General features: G+C 53.0%; 2 protein-coding genes across 2 annotated transcripts; both read right to left on the bottom strand.

Moving 5' to 3' along the window:
• Positions 1–6,115: 6,115 nt before the first annotated feature.
• ATF6B (activating transcription factor 6 beta) lies at positions 6,116–15,187 on the bottom strand (the record flags this gene model as incomplete). Its single annotated transcript, XM_079713634.1, is given in 19 exon segments — positions 6,116–6,135; positions 6,138–6,344; positions 6,845–6,929; positions 7,071–7,182; positions 7,405–7,475; positions 7,679–7,760; positions 7,946–8,053; positions 8,215–8,394; positions 8,846–8,937; positions 9,030–9,215; positions 9,878–10,011; positions 10,173–10,304; positions 10,394–10,529; positions 10,667–10,752; positions 13,426–13,561; positions 14,084–14,175; positions 14,423–14,501; positions 14,641–14,720; positions 15,094–15,187. Coding segments are annotated over 19 exon segments (2,100 nt in total). The 5' UTR covers positions 15,176–15,187.
• A 565-nt stretch (positions 15,188–15,752) lies between these two features.
• Positions 15,753–16,805, bottom strand: FKBPL (FKBP prolyl isomerase like; the record flags this gene model as incomplete). Its single annotated transcript, XM_079712474.1, has 1 exon — positions 15,753–16,805. Exon 1 carries the CDS (start codon positions 16,788–16,790, stop codon positions 15,753–15,755), a length of 1,038 nt encoding a protein of 345 aa, XP_079568600.1. The 5' UTR covers positions 16,791–16,805.
• Positions 16,806–21,168: the final 4,363 nt, after the last annotated feature.

Here is a 21,168-nt window from a genome sequence, read left to right as displayed (position 1 = left end):
ACATCTCTCTCCAACAGGGGCCTTCTCCTTGTCCCCGCCTCTGCCCCTGCCCGGCCCCATTGCTGCCACCTGCACTCTCCCCTTTTCTTGCCTTGTCCCCGTGCTGCCTCTCCCCATCTGTACTGTTCAGTCAATCTCCGGTTCTCAGCTCGGGATCAATGACCCCTTTTCATTCTCTCACCTCAGCAAATTCCTAGAGAAATGAGGGATGAGGCTTGGGCACTGGCTGGACAAGGGCTTGGCTGAAAACCAGGACATAGGAGACTTGGGAAAGAAGGTGGGGTTCAGGGGAGACAGGGAAGGGAAGCCTGAAAGTTAGGAGGTTTAGGGATGGAGAAAGAGCGAAAGGCAGGTGCAGATATGGGGGTGGGGGCGCAGATGGTGAGGTGATGTTCTGGAAAGGAGAAGAGGGCTAGTGTCTGGGTGCCGCAGGGGAGCAGGGGTAGGGAGAGAGGCATGGGCTGGAGAAAGAGGTCTCTTTGATATCAGGCAGAGACAGGAAGACTGACCAGAGCGCAGGGTGGCAGACACACCCACATCAGGTTGCTGGGCTGCTTCTCTGGTCTCATTTCCCCATGTGCTTTGCCACCCTGACAAGGGGCTGCAAAGGAGACTTTGGGGGCTTCCCTGGTGGCGCAGTGGTTGAGAGTCCACCTGTCGATGCAGGGGACTCGGGTTCGTGCCCCGGTCTGGGAAGATCCCACATGCCGCGGAGCAGCCGGGCCCGTGAACCATGGCTGCTGAGCCTGCGCGTCCGGAGCCTGTGCCCCACAACGGGAGAGGCCACAGCAGTGAGAGGCCTGCGTACCGCAAAAAAAAAAAAAAAAAAAAAAAGATTTTAAAAAAAAAGGAGACTTTGGCCAGATGAGAAATATCCAGGCTGAGGGAGACCCCATCCCAGGCTTCACACTGAGGATAAAGTTCTTGCCACCCAGCTGCAATCCTCACCATTGAGGAGTAGCTTGGTCAAGTCACAGGTCATGGGTGAAAGGGACGTGCGGGAGGCTGTGTGTGCCCGATTCTGCCACCTGTGTTGGGGCACACGTGTCCGTACCCTGGTCAGGTCCCCAGGGTCGCGGGTGTGGTGATCCTGGGTCAGGGCACGCTGGTCCAGCACCTGGCTGTGCCCTATGCCCCGTGAACTCCCAGTGGCTGAGGGCGAAGGCTTGCATGTTCCCTCGCGTGCGTGTCCCCGTGTGTCCGTGTGTCTGGGTGTGTGTGTGGCTGTTTTTTTTTTTTTTTTTTTACTGGCTTTGATGGGGAGGATGAAGTCATCTTCTTGGATACAGCTGGGCTCAGCTTCCTTCCTCTGCCTTGGCCCGAAGCCCACAGAGCCTGGAATAGGTAACAGCTTCCCTCAGATCTCCAGGCAGGGGTTGGGGGAAAGGAGATGAAAGGATGAAGGAGGGTCTGAAACACCATTATGTGGAGACAGCAGACTGCAGAGAACAGATATTCTCTGATACCCCCAGATTCTAGTAATTCTAATGGTCATATCCTTTTTTTTTTCTTTTTGGTCCTATACCCTGTCTTTGTTTTATTTATTTTTTGTTTATTTTTATTTAAATTTTTATTTATTTTTTTTTGGCCACACCACATGGCATGTGGGATTCTAGTTCCCCAACCAGGGATCGAACCCACGCCCCCTGCAGTGGGAGCATGGAGTCTTAACCACTGGACCGCCAGAGAAGTCCCTTGGTTTTATTATTTAGGAAGTATGGTCACCATAGGTATACTTGGCCCAGACAGTGGCCAGAAGACCCTGGAGAGAAAGAAGCAAGAGCTGAAACGATGGCCCTGGGGTGTTTAGGAAGTCCACTTCTGGGGAGAGACGGGATGCCAGAGGCAGAGAAGGCTGTGGGATTCCAGACATTCACAAGCTCACAGGGCATTAGAAGAAGCCACTGGAGGCCTGACAGACATAATTCCAGGTTCTGAGATAATCATTATCTAAAATGTCATCCACACCCTGGATTTCAGGCTCTTGGAGGAGCTTATGTCTTATATATGTTTGCATTTTATCAGAAAAGCACTGGGCCTCGCATAGAGCAGGTGCTTCATAAACGCCTGTCAAGGGCTTCCCTGGCGGTACAGTGGTTAAGAATCTGCCTGCCATTGCAGGGGACACAGGTTCGAGCCCTAGTCCGGGAAGATCCCACATGCTGCGGAGCGACTAAGCCCGTGCGCCACAACTACTGAAGCCCGCATGCCTAGAGCCCATGCTCCACCACAAGAGAAGCCACCGCAGTGAGAAGCTCACCCACCGCAACAAAGAGTAGCCCCCGCTCTCCACAACTAGAGAAAGCCCACGCGCAGCAACGAAGACCCAACGCAGCCAAAAATTTTATAACTAAAACAAAGAAATAAATGCCTGTCAATACTGAGCTGTGAAACGACTGGGAGAGGAGGGTGTGGCAAGAGTGTCTGGCAGGGAGCCCCAGGGCAAAGGCAGGGAAGTCCAGTGGTCAGAGCCGGCTTGCCTTCACTGAGGTGTCCCAGGCGATGGGCAGAAAGAAAGGCTGGGGTCTTATCAAGAGCTGTCTGCATGCTCTGGCTATTCTCTGAATCCTCAGTCCAGGTGTCTTCAGCTCTGGGCCTCCATCCTTGAATGAAGCTCCAAGTTCCTGTCCTACCCTCAGGAGGATAAGGGATAAAAGGTACAGCAAGGAAGGAAAGGGAAAGCCAAGGAGGAGCCAAGGAAGACACAGAAGAGTAAGGGCAACTGAGGGCAAGGGCCTGAAGGATAGGGAGAGGGAGCAAAGAGAGGCCAGGGGCTGCGATCCAAGGAAGCGGTCCCAGACAGGGGAAGATAGAAAACAGTTGTACTGCGCTTCCGTTTACAAAGCCCTTCCTACACCGCAGCACTTTATTAATCCCACTTTGTGCTGAGGAAACAGAGTCTCTTAGACATTAAGGGACTTGTCCTGGGGACTTCACTAGTGGTGGTGAAGGCGGGCCTCAGCCCAGGTTTTCTGATTTCAAAGCCCGTATTCCTCCCCTCCCACAAGAACAGCCCCAGAGAGACTGAAGACTTAGGGAAGAAATAAATGAAGGGGCTTCCGGTGGACTTGTTTGAGAAGAAAGGGTGGGTGATGTGGATTTTTGAAACTTCCTTCTGCATCCAGTTATTATGGAGATTCAGAAGAAATTGCCAAGTATAAGTCAGGGGCGGGCAACGCTCCATTATTGAGATCCAGGGGGAGGGAGGTGGTGAGGAAGGGGAATGTGGAGAGAAAAGATTGAGCCTGAGATGAAAGATGGGAGAGAACTAAGAGGTTGGGGCTGAAAAGGGGGCAAGAGAGCCAGAGGAGGAAGGCTTTGGACCCTTAAAACTTCCTTTGCCTGGAGACACGGGTGTAGGAAAAAGGGAGGGGGGAGGACATTTCTATCTCATGACAAAAGAAAGTCACACAATTATTTTGTTCTCTGCTCTGGGGCGGGTGGGCGCCCATATTTACCAGAGGGACCGAGGTCGCTGTAGCAACCACACATCTGGGCCCCGGAATCCAGATGTGCTATATCCAGAAGCCATAGCAGAACGATGAGGCAAACGTGTGAGGCTCTCCAGTGCTGGCCCCACAGCTGGGAAGAGGACAGAGGACCGGAGTGGGGAGGTGACGGGAGAAGGGGGGGCAGGAGGAGGAGGAGAGGGCTGAGGCGGGGGGAGGAGAGGAAGTCATGGAAGGGGACAGGGAATGTGGACAAAAGAGTGGAAAGGGCCATGGAAACGAGGTGGTGCACACAGGGTTCGCAGCAGGAGGAGATGAGAAGACCCAGAAAAAAGAAAGGGAGCAGACAGTGAAGCAGAGGAGGAGGAAGGGAAAAATACAAAAACCGGGAGAAACAAACAGGTGAACAAAGAATAAAGGGTCTGAAAGAGAAGGTGGTGACTCATGGTGGGTAGAAGGCAAAGAAAGGCCGGAAAGAAGTCTAGAGAAAAAGAAGAGGGAGAGACAGTGGGTCGGGGTGATGACTCTGAGGAAGGAAAGCAGCAGAACTGAAAGATAAAGAGGGTCTGAGCCAGAAGGGGGCCAACAGGAGGTGCAGGAGTGACAATGGCCAGCATGCTGCGGTGGCCTTCGATGGGGCTGCAGCTGGAGACCCACGTGGGCCTGGAGGGCGGCAGACTGACCTGCCTTCCCCCTCCACAGCGCACCCACTCTCCACACCTCTCCTGGTCCTTCCCACCACCCATGCCCTTGGCCAAGAGAGTCTGACTCCCGGTTCACACCACAGTGCCAGCTGTCCCTTGCCACTAAGCCAGAGGAGCTGTATGCCCCACCCCAGAGCCCCCAGTCTCAGATGCCAGTACTTCAAGCACTTTCCTGAGCTGGGGTCAGGAAAGAGAAAAAGCGAGGGGACAGTGAAACAGTGATGGACCCAGATGGGAGAAAAGCGGAACTGAGGAGAAAAGGACAATGTAAATGGAGGGAGAGAGGAGCAGGGGAAGAAAGGTGTGTCCACTAAGGACCAGGCAGCCTGCACATCATCTTTCCTCCCCATGTCAACTCTGAGAAGTAGGGAGGAGTACCCCATTTTACAGACGAGGAAACTAAGGCTCAGAGTGTTTGTTACCTACCAAGGACACCCACTAACAAAAGGCAAAGCAGGGACTCCAACTCAGGTGCTCTGCCTCCAAAATCCCTGTTCTCCTTGCACTCACTGCCTGGATAAGGCTGGAAACGGCTCGAGGGACCTTGGGACAGGAAGTGCTGGCGGAGGAGCCAGGGCTGCCCTCTGGAGGGAGGAGAGGCCTAGTTCCTGGGGGCCCTAGGTTCCAGATTGCCATAGTTACTTGGTCTGTTTTCACCCTAAACACATTAATGGGGAAGCGGGGGAGCCTGGCTGAACACGTGAGGTTCTTCCCACTTTCAGCCCTCGGCTTGTGGCCCGGGCAGCCCCTGTCCAGCCACCTGGGCATTGAGCCCAGGCCTAGCCCACACCCTCCCACTGACCCAGGACACTCCTGCAGGGCCAGGCCCGTGGTGCTGCTGGACAGGAGCTGCTGATGGGGATCCCCCCCCAGGCTGAGTGAGACTCGGCCCCTCACCCGTCGCCCTGTTCCCCTTCCTCCTAATTAGAAAACACAGCCTTTCCTGCTGGCCCCGTGCTCCTCCTTTTCTTTCAACTGGACTCTCAAGTTTCAGTTTCCTCCAGTTTAGGGCTAAGGAGATGCTCCTCAAAGTGCCCCCTCCCTCCAAACACTGCCCCCTTCTCCACTGTGGCTCCTCCTGTCTGGGCTCACAGTCCCTGGCCCCAGCTCCACTGTTAGTTCAAGCTGCTCGTCCTGGAAAGCAAGGTGGGGGAGAACCTGCAAGAATGCAGAGGACCCAGGGAGGACGCTGACCCTGAAGGGCGTGGGGCCCCCTGTCCTTCCTGTTTACTCAGACACATTCCGGGATCTGCATCCTCCAGCCTATCACGCCATGGGACAGCCCTCCCCCACTCCCCCGCTCCCCCCCGCTAGACAGCAGACATACCCGCGTTGCAGGGGTGGGGATGAGGGGATGACGTGAGCTCTGCGATCGCACACCCACCCCACCCCAGAGCCAGCCATGTCTTCAGTACTTGGTTCTCCGAACACTGGCCCTATGCAAGTCACTTTCCCCCAAATTCCCCGTCACGAGCCAGTTAGGCACCATTCCTTCAACTCCCTTCAAGTTGTTTATTTAATAATAAAAAAGAAGATATGCACATACATACACCTGACCTCCCTCCACCTCTCCTCCTTGACTCTCAGGAACTAGCTCCAAAATGTAAAAACTTCCCTAGTCCCGCCTGGGGACTAAATTCCCACCTCCACCCCCCCCAACAGAAACAAAAGAATAAAGAGTGTACAGGAGCCCACCTACCCCAAAACTTAAGCTCATTCAACACCCTCAAAGAAAGAAGCAGGGACACGGGGTTCCACAGAAATGAGAGGAGCCCTATATTCCAAAAAGGGGTGAGAAGAGAGGAAAACTTCCCCCCACCTCCAAATAAGTGCTTAACCCCCATACCCTGTCTTTCCTTTACCAATTGCCCCCGGCCCAGGGATCAGGAAAATTCGAAACAGTCCCACTTGGTCGCCCCCACCCCCTGCCCCCCAGTTCTAAGTCAGTGTGAGTCGTAGAGGTCAGGGATGATTGAGGTAGAGGGCTGACGGGCGGCCTGGTGGGCCTGGCTGGCTGCAGAAGCTGGCAAGGGGCCGCCTGTGGCATTGCCCGGGCTTGAGGACGGCTGTTTTCGGAGCGAGGGGGGCACCGTGGAGGTCTTGATGTGGATCACCCTGGTGTCCATGACCTCACACTCGATCTGCATCATCTCCTCATAGTCCCCCGGGGGCCCCCGGCCTGACAGGGTCTCTGTGAGAAGGGGGAGGCAGACGGAGACGGAGACGAGGGATCACAGCGGTAGAGGTGGACAGGGAGGGAAGGGCAGTGATGAGGAGGCGGAGCCCCGGTGGGGGTTAAGTGAGAGGGGAGGGAGGCAGTTGGCGCAGGGAGAAGGAAGGAGGTAGGGGAAAAAATGACATTGATGAGTGTGAGGTCACAGAGGAGAGGACAGCAAGAGAAAAAAAAAGAAGAGTCTGGCAGGTTCCCAGCCCACACCCCTCTGCCCCGCACACCCTAAGCAGCTTCACCTAGGGAGGACCCGCACCCTCATCATCCTCCCAGCAGTCTCCTGCATTTTGTTTTTCTCTCCAGTCATTTCTGGCTTCTCACCCATGCATCTAGCATCTCTCTAGAATTACCGCTCCTGTCCCCACCTCCCCCCTCAACTCCTCATGCTGGGTCTCCCCACTGGAACTTCCTTATTCCTCAATTTCAGGACCCCTCCCCACACTGGGCAGAGAAAGAATTACCATTGGGGGCCATGGCGGGCATCACCAGGGACATCTTGGGCCGAGAGGTCTTGTTGTGGCTGATGGCTGGGAGCAGCAAGTGGTCCTGGGAAAAAGAGGGGCCAGGCTGGGAGGGTGGAGGAAAAGATGTTGACAGGCTCCCCGGCCCTACTCTACAGCCTCAACCTGCAGGCAGACTGCTGGGGAACCCAGGGTGATGGGGATGGGGCCAGGAGGAGAAACTCACCCTTCGGAAGGAGACAACATAAAATGTGTCTTCCCGTCGGTCAATTGCATCCAGGAACTCTGGCTGCGAACGGTCTGGTTGGCGATATAGCTGCAGCTGGCCCACAGCATCCCTAGGCGGGCAGGGAAACGGGGTTGGCGAGGAACTAAGCCCAGTGCCCAGTTCCCAGTGCGGCAGGGGGAAAGGATGAGAGAAAGACAGGAGACCCCCAGGGGATAAGGGAAGCATCATCATACCATTGGTGGCAATGATGATGAGCACAGGACAGCTCCTGAGGGTATAGCTCTTTAGAGTGGAACCTCACTTAATAAATAAGTGCCCCCCCAAGACTCACCTTTCTGGGGGCCCAGGGGGTTGGGTGGGGACTGCCTTAACTGGAGGCAACTTCTTCCATAGCTGAGACTTCTGGAAGGAGAAGTATCTGAGGATTTGAAGAGGGTGGAGGGAAAAGGGAAAAGAAACAGACAGCCCCTGGGAGCTGACGCCACCGCACACCCACCCTCCTACTGCCCCCAAAGCCGCATAACAAGATGCCCACTTAAAATCCCAAGGACATTCAACCCTTGTTTTCCAGTGGCCTTCCTTGAACCAGCCCCACCCCCTCCTACCTGTCTCTCCTGGGGCCTCTGGGGCATCTTCCGCCGGCCTCTCTGGTGGCGCTGGACCCAGCCACTCAGCTCATCAGCAAGCCTGGGGAAGCAGAGAACGGGTAAAACCTCTGTGCCAGGCCGAGACTCCCACTCTCCTCGCCCACACATAGGAGGGAAGAGGGAGGGCACGGAGAGCTGGTGCTTCAGCACACAAGGATAGCCAGGCCGTCTGCGGAGGGGCCTCGGGACAAGAGGGAAGACGCCCCAGTTGTGAACGCCCCACACCTCAGGGACTCGGTTCGGTTGAAGTGCCGGCAATCGGAGGAGAGGAAGAGCTGGTCCAGGTCTCTCAGCAGCAGCTCCTTGGTGCCCCCAGGGAAGGCTGTCAGGTTCCTGGAGTGAGGCAGGGACGAGGCATTGACCTGAGGCTGCCCAGTGCTCTCCCATCAACGGAGAAGGTCATGCTGGCGAGAGGGCAACTCCAGCTCCCCTCAAAAGGAAAGGTAACTCTGGGGGAGAAGACACACTCAAGAGAGAGAGGGCCCTCTCCTCACCTGAAACGTGGCTGGCCCGTGGAGCTGGGCTGGGTCTCCTTGGGACCCTGGGAGGGATGCTGGGGGTGCTCGACTCCATGAACTGGCTCTAGCGCCGAGAACTCCAGCAAGTGTCTCTGGGGTCGAGGCTGCTCTCTGCTCATCCGAGGAGAGATGGGAGCTGGAGGAGGCTCAGTGATGCTGTGGATAGGAAAGGACAGAGCACAAGGAAGAATTCCAGCTTTACTGAGGGGCTAGTTAAGAGGGAGGCTCTACAGATAGCCCACCTGGTTCCGATCTGTTCTACAAGACTGAATCTCGTCATCTGGAGGACGGAATGAGAACAGTCCCTACTCATCGAGCCAGAAAACATGAGAAAAGGAGAGTGCTTATCCGAGGGCCCGGAACTCACTAAGCACTTAATAGTCACTATTTTTATCAATGTTCTCACCACCATCTCCTCCAGGACATAACACTTATGAGAGCAATGAGGGAACAAGAAGGGACTGACTGGATACACCCACCATCAGTGCCAAGGACGCCAGAGCTGTCTGTGTGCAAGTAACGAAAGTGACTGTGCCAGAGCAGGCAATCAGGCAGCCGGGGGGTGGGCTCCACCCAGAAGGCTCTGGGGAGGCAACGAGGGTCTCACCTGACAGGCCCAAAGTTGAAGGCAATGAAGAGAAGGAAGACCATGATGCAGACCACCTTCCTGTTTCCAGACCCTAACTTGAGCTCGCTGTTCTAAGATGCAGAGAAAGAGAGAAGCCAGAGAGGGGGAGTCATCCCAAGGAGCCAGTACTCCCACGGGTCTCCCAAGGACACCTTGGTCTTACCTCGGCCAGCAGGGCCTCCAGCCGCCGGCGGAGGGCAGCATTCTCCCGCCGGAGCTGCTGGTTGTCGGCCAGCACCGCCTGCAGCCGAGCTTCCAGCCCCTGCAGATACTCTTTCTTCTTCCTCCGGGACTGGCAGGCCGACTCCCGGTTCTTGATCATTCGCTGCTGCCGCTTCAGCAGCTTTGCCTAGGCACAAAAGGGTCAGAGAGAGACGGCAAGAGGGGCGGGAGAGGGGCATCACACCCTCCAACTCCAGGCACCGATCACCCAAAGCTCACACGGGCCACTCTCCTGCCTTCCTAACCTCTACCTACAGAGCCAGAGAGAGGTTCTTCCTCTCTGCCAAAACGTTCCAGGGAAGGGGCCCTTCTCTCAACCACTCCCTAATCCTGTTCCTCAGAGCTGAGAGAAGTTAGACTATAGGAGGAACTTCCCCCATCCTGGTTCTTGGTGGAACCTCAGTTCCTTTCCTTGATGGGTGGTCTTCCTTCTTCTCAATTCTCCTTTTTAGGACCCGAAGTTGAAGCTTGCTAAAATTAGAGAACAGTTTACCTGGTTTTCCCCTAGGAAGCAGCCTCCCTCTTCTATAACACAGTATGACTCCCCCGCCTTTGATTTACTAAGACCACGCCCACTTCTCCATCTGCAGGGATAGCAAACCCAAGGATCCTAAAACTACACGGAGTAGATACTCATATATACAAGAGGTCCACTTTAACCTTCAGAACCGTCTTACAGGCCTGCTTCCTCACTTTTGGCTCCCTTCTCGCTCCGCGGTTCTCTCCCACGACAGTTCTCTTCCCTTCCCATCACTAGCCCTACTCCTCTCCTCCCCAGTAAACGCTTACATCCACCTCAGGCGGGCAGGAGTTCCCAGGCATAGGAGCTGGAACAATGCTCTTCCTCTCGGGCCGTGGAGCAGGGGGGGTCAGTCCCTCCGGCTGGACTCGAATAGCACCTTGGATGAGGACAACTGGGGACACTGGGGCAAGTGGACAGGAGAAGGAGGTCAGAGAGCTGGAAGCCAGGTGGGTTCCTTGTGTCCACACCCACACCTGAGCACCCAAGCGTCGGGAGGCTCAATGGCTGTGAGCCTCCCGAGAAGGTCAATCCAGGCCACCTCCTTCTCTCCTTCTTTAGTACCTGGGGGTGGCTGGACAAGGGGCTGCAAAAGGACAGTGCTGCTGGGAGGCACAGCTCTCGGTGGCATCGGGACAGTGGTTATCACCACAGGTTTGGGCTGCAGTGGTGGCTTCCGGGCGGGCAGGGGTTTGCCTGAAGGAAGGTGCAAGGAAGGAAGGAAGAAGAAATGTCAGACTATAGGCCTCTTGCGAGGGACTCCAGGTGTCAGGAGGCCTCGTTACCTGAGGAGCCATCAGAGGACAGGCCCATGCTGATCTGGACAGCTCCAAGTGGGGGGCCTGAGACATCCCGCAAGAGACACCCTTGAGGGGATGGGGACTCTGTCTTCACTTCCAGTACCTCCTCTCCTATAAAAGCCTACGTGGGGGCATTCCAGAAGATATGTGAGTCAGGAGGAGTGCTGAGGAGACGGAGCTGAAGAAGAGAAAGCTCTCACACCTCTGAGAGTCAGAAGGAACGCACCGGCGTGCTGGAGGAAGGAAGTGGACGCTCACCTGGCTGGGGGACTCCGCAGAGAGCAGGGAAGCCTCTGAGTTGATGGAGGAAGATGGAGAGACAGGCTCTATCTTAATCTGGACATCTGCGGGACAGTGGGATGAGACAAAAAGCTGGATATCAGACAAACACTGAAGGAGAAGAGGGCTAAGATGGGGAAATGGGACACATGGTCATTTCTCCTTGTACCTGCAAGGAAAACTCTTCTGGCCCAGGAGGGCAATCCAGACGAGGGGCACCATGGAGCTGCTAATCTGTTGCCTCTCCTCCTACCTCTTTACCCAGGACTCCCTTTCTCCTTCTGTGGCCCCTATCAGTTGTTTCCCCCACTGCTCAGTTTCCCCCAAGGCTGTCCTTGTGCTTCTGCTCTCCCTCTTTCTTCCTCACACATCACATGGAGGAGACCCAAGCAGGGGGATTCGGCAGCATTCGTATGGGCCCAGATTCCTGTCTGGCTGGATTTCCACCTCATCCTGGCTCAACGCAATCACGCATCGCCACACTGACAACTGCCCAGTCTGCATCTCTACCCTTGACTGCCCCCCTGCACCCTGATCCTCACTCCCAAGCTGCCTGCTGGTCACTTCCATTCTCATGACTCGCCGTTCACCCAAATTCAACTGGCCTTAAACAGGGCTCACTGCTTGTCCCTTCATACACATTCTCTTCCTACTGTCAGCCTTCAAAGCTCAGTCACCTCTGAGACTTCATGGCTTCTGTTAAACCTATCTATAAAAAAAAAGAAAAAAAAGAAAAAAAAAAAAAAGAAAAAACCTATCTATAAGACTTGTTGATTGCCCCATGGAGGTGAACCCGTCTGAGGGCCAGATTCAGCCCCGAGGTCAATGGTCCGCTACTACCTCTGGTCCACAGCACGCATTTTGATACTTAATTATATGACTGCCACTACTGCTATTTCAAAATGTCATATCTACTTATATATTTTGATAGGTAATACAGTCATATGATACAGAATCCCAAAGGAAGGAAGGGGAATTCAGTGAAAAGGGAATTTCATTCCCTTCCTTGTCAACCAGACACCCAGATCCCCTCCTCAGAGGTGACCACTGTTTGAGCTATTGACCATGTGTTATAACCCTCATGAAACTCTCCAAAAGCAAGGACTATGTCTTATGCTTCATGTCTATCAAAGTGATGGGTAAAGTACAGGCCCTCAAAAAAATACCTAAATACCAGGGGAGACTCTGACTCCAAAAACACTATCCTTTGCAAAATCATCAATAATCTTTTTGCTGTTATAGACTTTTCAATCCCTATTTTCTTTGTCCTCTTTGTAACATTTAATCGTATGCTGGATATGAGCTGTTTGTCCCTGCAAACCCACTCTCCATCCTTCCCTGCCCTACTCTAAGGCCCGCGGGAAAACATGAATGGACTGCACCTTGGGGCTCTCTTGCCATCTAGCTTCTGGTTAAAGTTCAACCAAAAGGAGGCGGTGCTAGGAAACCCTGAAGTCGCTTTGAAATCAACAATCAACGCGTCCCACACTGAATTCACCACGTGCTCCCTGACCAGCGGGTTCCTGCTCCTGCAGGCTCTGTCCAGTGATCGGTACCCTCACCCACCGAGTGGCTGCCCTAGCCAGAAACCCAGGCACACTCTTTCACCCGTCTCTCTTCAACGCCCAGGGGGGTCACTGCACTCATGCATTCTAATTCATGCTTCCTCAAATCTGCCTTCTTCTCAGCAGCTGAGTATCTTACTTGATTAACTGCATGAACCTCTTTCTTGGTCCTCCTTCTGCCTCCAGTTCTGTGTCTCTGCAACCCACTCTCTACTCTGCCACCAGAGTCCTCTTCCTGATCATATTGCTCTCCTGCTTGACTCTTCAAAGGCTCCCAACTGCCCACAGGAAAAAAGCTAAGAGTCCCTTAGCAGGGTTCCTACCTGGCCCTGCAGCCTCTGCATCTCCTGGCCCGTCTGTACTCCCCCTCCTCACGTCCTCTCTAAAGAGATGCAGGTTCCTTACAAACACAACCAGTCCCCATGTTCTTCTTCTGGCTAATTCCTATGTGTCCTTTGAAACTCGGCTCAGGAAACCCCTCCGCCAAGAGTGCACCCTTGAGCCAGCCCCAACTGGGTGAGAGGCCCCCTCTTGTGAGCTTTCAGGGCACCTGTGACAGTCTCTACCCTAGAATTAGCACACCTTGCTTGGCTTTCTTCCCCCCACCACACTACAGGGGCCTCAAGTCAGTGTGGTGGTAACGTGTTCTTCACCTTTGCAACTCCAGCACCGTGTCCAGTATCTGGCATGAAGTAGCTGCTCAATAAACATATAAGAGTAACTAAACTCAATAACGCTTTTCAAAACAGCACAAACAATGTTATTTGTAGAATCCAGGAGTTGGGTATATGGTATTCCAACTTTTCTGTATGCTTGAAAATTTTTATAATAAAACCTTCAGGGGGAAAGTCACATAGATAAAAATGCCCTAAACTGTCTGCAAGTTTATGCAAAGCAATAGGAAGTTAAATCACACAACAGGTGACTAGGAACAAGAAAACAAAGAAAAATCATCCCCATTTCTTCCGTGCTTCCCTGGCTGTGATTTCCTGAAATCCTCCCTCCCGCTCCTGGCCTCTCTCCTGGTTATCTGCCCTTTCTCCTCCCCACCTTTTCCTCCCCGTCCTGCTGACTGCACTCCCGCTTCCCATACACACATGCGCATGCACGTGTGTACACGCATACATACACTCTACCTTGGTAAAGCCTGAGGATGGTGCAGGCTGTTATTACCTGAGGCATCATCAGAGGTGGGGCCCACATTGATCTGGACGGTTTCAAATGGGGATGTTGGATCATCTCCCAGGAGGCAGAGTGAGGGTGTCAAGGACTCTGACTTCACAACCAGCACCTCCCCTGCACCAGAGGCCTGGGTAAGAGTGGGGGTAAAGCAGGGGGGACAGAAACAAGGAAAGAAAAAAAGGACGTGTTGAGAGTAAGAGCAAGAACAAAAGCTTTCGAGCTTACGAACCACCAATTACTTGACATTCATACTCAGCATCTCCCTAGGCTGTGTCTGGCCCCTTGTTCTCTCTTTCTCTTTTATTCCTGGGAGGGGTGATGAAGTCTCATGATTTCAAATATTGCCTTAGAGTGGACAACTTGGACAAGAACAGTTCCAGAATTCTCAGCAGTTAACAACTCTCTTCTTTCCAGGCCTCCCATGGCTGCCACATTTCTCTGTATATTAAAAAACTCCACCTTCAATTCTAGACAACCGAAGAATGGAAATGTGAAAAATGAGGATATAAAAGAAATGGCAAAGGCAGAAAAGAAGCCCCCCACCAACACCCCATGACTCACAGCACACAAATCATTCCCTCAGCATCTATAGGTGAAGTCAAGGGAGCCGAGTCCCTGCCACAGACAGTAGGAGGGAGATGACTCTCACCTGGCTGGAGGGCTCTGTAGAAAGGCGCGACGATTCAGAGCTGAGGGAGGAGGAAGAGGAGGGGGAGGATGGCTCAGACTTCACCTGAAGATCTGGAGAGAAAGGGGTTAGAAAATAACCTGGAAGCAGAGCTGACAAGAGTCCAAAAAGTGCCCAAGATTATGGGGTAAGGACCCCTCACTGGGGCAAGGGGGAACGAACACATATAAAGAATCAAAGAGGGAGAAGAGTACACAGGCAATCAGGTGGAGGAAGCGTGAGGATAAGAGGAATTGCAGTTTCTGGGAAACAACGGAAGACCAGGGTTTCTGGATGAGGGACTCACACAGGGTAGCTTACCTGGGAAGATAGGCAGAGCGTCCCAGGGGGGTTCAGGAGGGCTGACATCCATCCCCAAGTCCAGGGAACTGCTGCCAAACTGAGTAAGGGAGGATATTAGATGGCAGGAGTGTGGGGATGAAGGGGTGGCTCCAGATGACCTCAGGCCTGGGTTTGAGTCCTGGTTCTGCGACCACCCTCACCCACCAAGCGTAAAAGACCAGGCTGGGGAGCGATACCGGGACATCCTGCTCCGGGCAAAGGAAGAGCTGCGTCTGCTCCTCGGCCACTTCATCCAGGCCGGCGTATAAGGTGCTGTCTGCAAGAGGTGCGGAGGGTCGGGGGGTCTTCCGGTAGCGCAGCCTTCGGATCCACACAAAGCCCTCGACCCATCCCTCATTGGCTCGGCTCGGCCAGACCCACCGCCCGCCCACTTGAAAAGTGATACAGCCAAAGAACTTCAGCCCCTCCCTCCCCGACCCCGGAACAACTCCATATTTCCGCAGAAGCGGAGGTCTTCCCCAACTCCCGCATCCCCCAAAAGCACAACTAGGCTCCCGTTCCGCCCTCCTTCAGATGGTGCATTTCGTATTTGCCCAGCCTTCCTCTTTGGGCCTCCGCTACCTCCTGCGTGCCTCAGGGTCACAGTACGCCACAGCCCTCTCCCCTCCCCGAGGCCTCACTCCGCGCACCCCAGTCCTCCGGGCTCAGCAAATTGTCGGTGAAAAAGCGCGTCGGGTCCGCAATCTCGCTGAGGAGCATCAGCTCCGCCATCTTTTCCCCCCGCCCCCCCAACCATGAGACGGCTCCCAAGGCCCGCCTCTCCCCATCATCAACTAATCAGTTGGCTCTTAAGAAAAAGGGGGCGGCCCGGGAGCTCTACCGACCAGTAAGAGACCTGGGCACTGAGCACATGAGTCAATAGAAGAGGAGGCTGTACAGGCCGGGCCAATGGGAGTGCGGCAGGAGGCTAGCACCTCCGTAGCATCGGGCAGTGAAATTTGCGCATGCGCCAAACAGGACCCAGCCAGAAAGCGCCTAGGAAATGTAGCTGCCAGGTTTGGAAGTCACGCTGTCTCCCGCAGCGTGTCCTAAATTTAGAAGTGTAGACGGCTTCTATTCATCTTCGGAGATGGATAAGCCCCCCAAAACATAGCGCACGTGACCATATGGCTTTTTAATGGTAAAAGGGTAAAGGGGGACACTGAGGCCACTGCTACCTCCCCTAGGAAGGCAAAAGCTGGGAGTGGGATATGGGTGAAACCCTCCCTCTGGGCCCCCCCACCCCCCAAATCTCACAGCATAGACCACACTTCACAGGTTCCTGTTTCTTTTAAGGTTTAACTTTTAATCAGCCAAACATCTTGCGCAGTCCCTGAGCCAGCCCTGCATCCTGTTTCTTTCCCTGAATGATCACCTTTCCCAGCTCCTCCTGGGCTGCCCGGTTTTTTGGGTCTACCGCTAGCACCCTCTTGAGGTCAGCAGTTGCTTTTTCCAGGTTCCCAAGAGCAGCCTGGGCAACCCCCCTTCGGTACAAGGCCTTTAAATGGCCAGGCTCCCGTTCCAGAACCCGGTCACAGCTCTGGGCTGCCAAATGGGGCTGCCCTAGCAGCAACTGACAGGCAGCCAGGTTGGCATGAAGGACAGTTTGTTCCGGAGAGCCAGGTGGGGGTAAAGTCAGCAACAGCCGAAGAGCCCGTCCATAGCATCGGGCAGCCGATTCAGGGTTCCCAGCTCGGAATAATTCTGTGCCTCTTGCACGTTCTTCCCTGGCCAGGGCCTCCTTCTCAGTGGCCTCCAGTTCCCAGGAGTCCCGGCCCTGTGTGAAGGAGGCCAGTGTGAGCCTGACAGGAGGTCCAGAGCACCCAGGGAGCTGAAGCTCTGCCTGCTCGCCTTGACACATGGACTCCAAGCATTTCTCTATGAGCTCCCCCCAGGTTTCTTCCCTCCATGGGCCTAACCCCATAGTTAGCTCTGTCCAGCCCTCTGGCAGCCCTGACCCCAAAGTAAATCCAAAAGCCTGTACCCGGCAGCGGGAGCCCAGCTTGGGTTTGTCCAAGCCATGGCCACGGATTATGATCTTCTTGACAAAGCTCCCATCCGGACAGTACCAGAGATCAGAGGTTTGAAGGGGCTCTGGCACCTCACTGGCTGATCCATGAGACTTATCAGAGTCTCCTTCAAGTCCAGTGGCCAGTTTTTCAGTTTCTTGAGGATCCTCTAGAATTTGGCTGTCTGGATCTGGGCTCACTCTGAGCTCAAGGATTTCAGTAGGAGGGTCACGGGGCTGCTGCCTAATCTGAGTAGTTAAATCAAGGTTCTTTTCCCATTGTTGCTGCGGTTGAGAGGTGTCCTTCTCTCCCACTGGATTGACTGGTGGCGTCTCCATTTAGGTGCCTGGTCCTTTCCAATGTGGGTAAACAGTTTTGGTCAGAAAGGGATGGACCAGGTTCAGGTCCGCACCTGATTAAAAAAAAATAAAAATAATGTCATTGGCAGGAATCTTATTTAGATTCCTTTCCCGGCTCGAGCCTCCGTTCCAACCTCGAACTAACCCAGAACTATAAGTTCCACAATTCCCTGCGGCTTGGGTAGCCGTCCCAACTACGGACACCGATCGAGTCAAAAAGTACCTGGGAGGTCGAAGAGCCTCGCCTGGCGGCAATAGCCAGACCCTTCGAATCACCTCTCTTTCCGAAGCTAAGTGCTACTGAGGTACTGTCCTCGGAGTCTTGCCCCAGGCGGAGAGGACGGTCGGCAGGGGCTGGGCAGGGGACAGCTGGACAGAGACACTGACGGCTAACCCTGGAGCCCGCGAGACAGCGAATCTAGTTAAAATCCTGGCAGCCAATCGGGAGGAGGGAGAAGTCTGGTTAGCCCGCCTTTTGTACGTGACGTCATTTCCCCCACACGCTCTCCCGCCACACCCCCGTAACCGGGAAGCTCCAGGCCTTAGCAACCGAGCTAGGCCAAATCAAACCTAACTAGGCGAGGTACGGCTGGCCAGGCTACTGAGAGTGAAAATCTGGAGAAGGCTTGGAATGGGAGATTGGGGCGAATGAGAATATAGCGGGGAATGGTGGAGCTGGTGTCACACGGCAGCGACCAGTCCTTATATCTGGCGACCTCAGGCCCACCTGTGCTATTCTCCTTATTCCTACATTCGGGGCTCCCAGCCAGAGTCAACCCGCCTGCTTCTTCACCCATTCAATCCAGGGTGCTTCAAAATAAAACCTTTCTCCACAACCGGCCCTATTCCCTTAGGGGACCACCTGAGTCTTGCCTTACCTTTCACCTCATATTCATTAATGCCTTTCGAGCTCTTCTTCCTCAAGAAATCTTAGACAGTGCTTTTCAAACGTTGATGTGCCTACACACTATCTGGAGAACTTGTTAAATTGCAGGTTCTGAATTAGGGGGTCTAAGGTGGGCCCTGCAATTCTGCGTTTCTAACAAGCTCTTGGCTGCTGCTGCTGCTGGTCCATGGACCACAGTTTGCATAGTATGATTCTAGAATAACCTCATCCCATTCTCTTCACCCTTTGGTCTGTGCCCCTTTAGTTTGTCATATATTTTGTACATATAACTGGTATAACCTGCTCCACTGGGTGTACCCGTGGAAAACTTGTCTTCCTCTTCCTAATAAAAGATGTAGGTCCCCGTTGTGATTCAGGCTTGCTCATCCAGCTCCCTGCACAGGCTGGGCTACCACAGCTCTTCAGGGAAGGAGAATCCCACTCTCCGTCCTCACTTTGGCTCCCTCTTCAGTTTGCTCTCTAACACCCGGCCATTGTGCCCCAGACTACAAGGACCATGCCAGGACAGCCAGGAGGGGAGGTAATTTCATCATAAGCCACAGACTTGTGTCAAAACAGTCCTCTCCGTTTTGTGTTGCGTCTCAGATCACTAACTTAGGCTTTTTTTACTCAAGGTTTATTTCTAGGTTCTGTACTCTAGTAACCTTAGTCCACTGCAACTAAGGCTAAATACTGATTCTTGGAACCCTTATATTCCTATTGAAAATTAATCTACCTTTTCTCCCTCCCTTTTCCCTGTTGCATTTCAGGGATTTCTGGGAAAGGCAGATAGTCTAGAATGAGTCGCAAAAGATTTGATTACATCCTAATCCCTGGACAAAGATTGCTAATTTGTATTATGTGTGCCTTAACTGAGAGGTCCACTCCAATGACCCTTCAAAGATTAGCTTCTCTCAATTAAAAGAAACTGTACTGTGCTACAATGTATTGCTTTGTAATGTCTCTTACTCTTTTGTGTGTGTATGTTTCAGTTCCAACTGAACTGAAGAGGCAAGAACCTTGCCTCTATTTCTTTTGTGTTTTATCTCCTTCTTCATTCATTAATTCAACAAATATTTATTGAGCACCTGCTATGTTCCAGGCAGGATGTTAGGAACTGGGGATACATAGATGAATGAGACAGAGACAGTCCCTGCTCTCATGGAACTGATAGTTTGGCCATGGAGAATAAGTAATTGCAGTGGTATGAAGAAGCGTGAGATGCTATGAGAGTGAATGAAGGATGAGGGAATATCCTTTGAGGATGAGACATTTTTGCTGCCATCTAAAGAATGAGTTAGAACTGAACCTCTGAGAACACACCAATAAACCCCATACTGAGAAACGCTGAATTAAATGGTCAACTTTGTCTCCTTAGGTAACCCCTTGTCACCATTTGTGACTATATATAAAAACATAGGCACCAACCCCCTAAAAACAGTAATCCAGGGACTTCCCTGGTGATTAAGACCCCATGCTTTCAATGCAGGGGGCGCAGGTTTGATCCCTAGCTGAGGAACTAAGATCCCACATCACTGTGTGGTGCTAAGCATGCCATTAGGTGTGGGGGGAAAGGCGGGGGGAAGACCGTAATCCAAATCATCTAGAATGGAAATATTTTTATTTTAAAAAAGATGACCCAGGGACTTCCCTTGTGGTCCAGTGGCTACTAAGACTCCACGCTCCCAATGCAGGGGGCCCGGGTTTGATCTTTGGTCAGGGAAGTAGATCCCACATGCCGCAACTAAAGACTCCACATGCCGCAACTAAAGACTCCACATGCCGCAACTAAAAGATCCCACACGTTGCAACAAAGATCCTGAGTGCCACAACTAAGACCCGGCACAGCCAAATAAATAAATACATAAATAAATAAAACAAAACAAACAAACAATAAAAAGATGACCCATTAAAACGAAAACACAAAAGTTAAGTTTTATAAGAGGACTGAAAAGTCCCCAGAGATGACATTCATGGATCTGTAGATTCCCCCGGGTCTCAGCTTGAGAAACACAGGTCTAGGAAGGGGCCAAGATGTGAAAATTCAGGAATGGGAAATAGCATAGGCTGTACTCCCAAGGTGTTAACTGCATGAATGTTGACTGGCTCACACTGCTTGCTCTCTCCCAGTTCCCTGCCCCTGAGTCCTAGTATTCTACAGCTCAGTTCTCTGGAGATAGTCACCAAGGAATCAAAAAAAAAAAAAAAAAAAAAAAAAAAGAAGGGAAATAAGCCTGGAGGATTATATCCCCAGGCCTGTCTAGAGAACATGGGATCTCAGAGGATCTGGCCACATTCTGCTGCTCTCCTTGCCCTACCCAATAAAGGCATTGTTTTGCCTTCATTAAAGATCTAATCTGGGGGAAGAAAAAAAAGATCTAATCTGGGGACTTCCCTGGCAGTCCAGGGGTTAAGACTCCATGCTCCCAATGCAGGGGGCACAGGTTCGATCCCTGTTCAGGGAACTAAGATCCCACATGCGTGCCGGTGCAGCCGAAAGAAAGAAAGGAAGGAGGGAAGGAAGGAAGGAAGGAAGATCTAATCTGATGGCAGAGCCCAAGGAGAGGTTCAGGAGCTGGTGCAAGGTAATTTGTGAGCTGGTGGTTGTTCCATGTTGTCTCAGCACACACAGAGCATATGACACTTGCCCTCTAAATGGGTGAAGTAACATTCTGTAAGCAGATAGAGTGGGGGGGGGATCCCCAGAAGAAAATAACCAGATAATAGCTTTTTAAAAAAAATTTATTTATTTCTGGCTGCGTCGCATCTTCGTTGCTGCGCAAGGGCTTCCTCCAGTTGTGGTGAGCGGGGGCCACTCTTCATAGTGGTGTGCGGGATTTTCCCATTGAGGTGACTTCTCCTGCTGCGGAGCACAGGCTCTAGGCACGCGGGCTTCAGCAGCTGTGGCGCGTGGGCTCAGCAGTTGTGGCTTGCGGGCTCTAGAGCGCAGGCTCAGTAGTTGTGGCACACGGGCTCAGCTGCTCCGCCGCATGTGGGATCCTCCCGGACCAGGGATCAAACCCGTGTCCCCCGCATTGGCAGGCAGACTCTCAACCACTGCACCACCAGGGAAGTCCCCGATAATAGCTTTTTAATGTAAGAGAAGCCATTTTAGGCCTAAGCCGTTTTGTGATCTAAGCCTTGCCACAGTGCTTGCCCTTGAACAGGTCTCAGTATTAGTGATCTTAAGAAGTAACAGTACTTGGACTTCCCTAGTGGCACAGTGGTTAAGAATCCACCTGCAATGCAGGGGACACGGGTTCCAGCCCTGGTCCGGGAAGATCCCACATGCCGCGGAGCAACTAGGTCCGTGCACCACAACTACTGAGCCTGCGAGCCACAACTACTGAAGCCCGTGTGCCTAGAGCCCGTGCTCTGCAACAAGAGAAGCCACCACAAAAAGAAGCCCATGCACCGCAATGAAGAGTAGCCCCTGCTCGCCGCAACTACAGAAAGCCTGAGTGCAGCAAC

The sequence above is a fragment of the Hyperoodon ampullatus genome (assembly GCF_949752795.1).
Source record: "Hyperoodon ampullatus genome assembly, chromosome: 10".
NCBI lineage: Eukaryota > Metazoa > Chordata > Mammalia > Artiodactyla > Ziphiidae > Hyperoodon > Hyperoodon ampullatus.
This window is presented reverse-complemented; position numbering and strand designations above follow the sequence as displayed.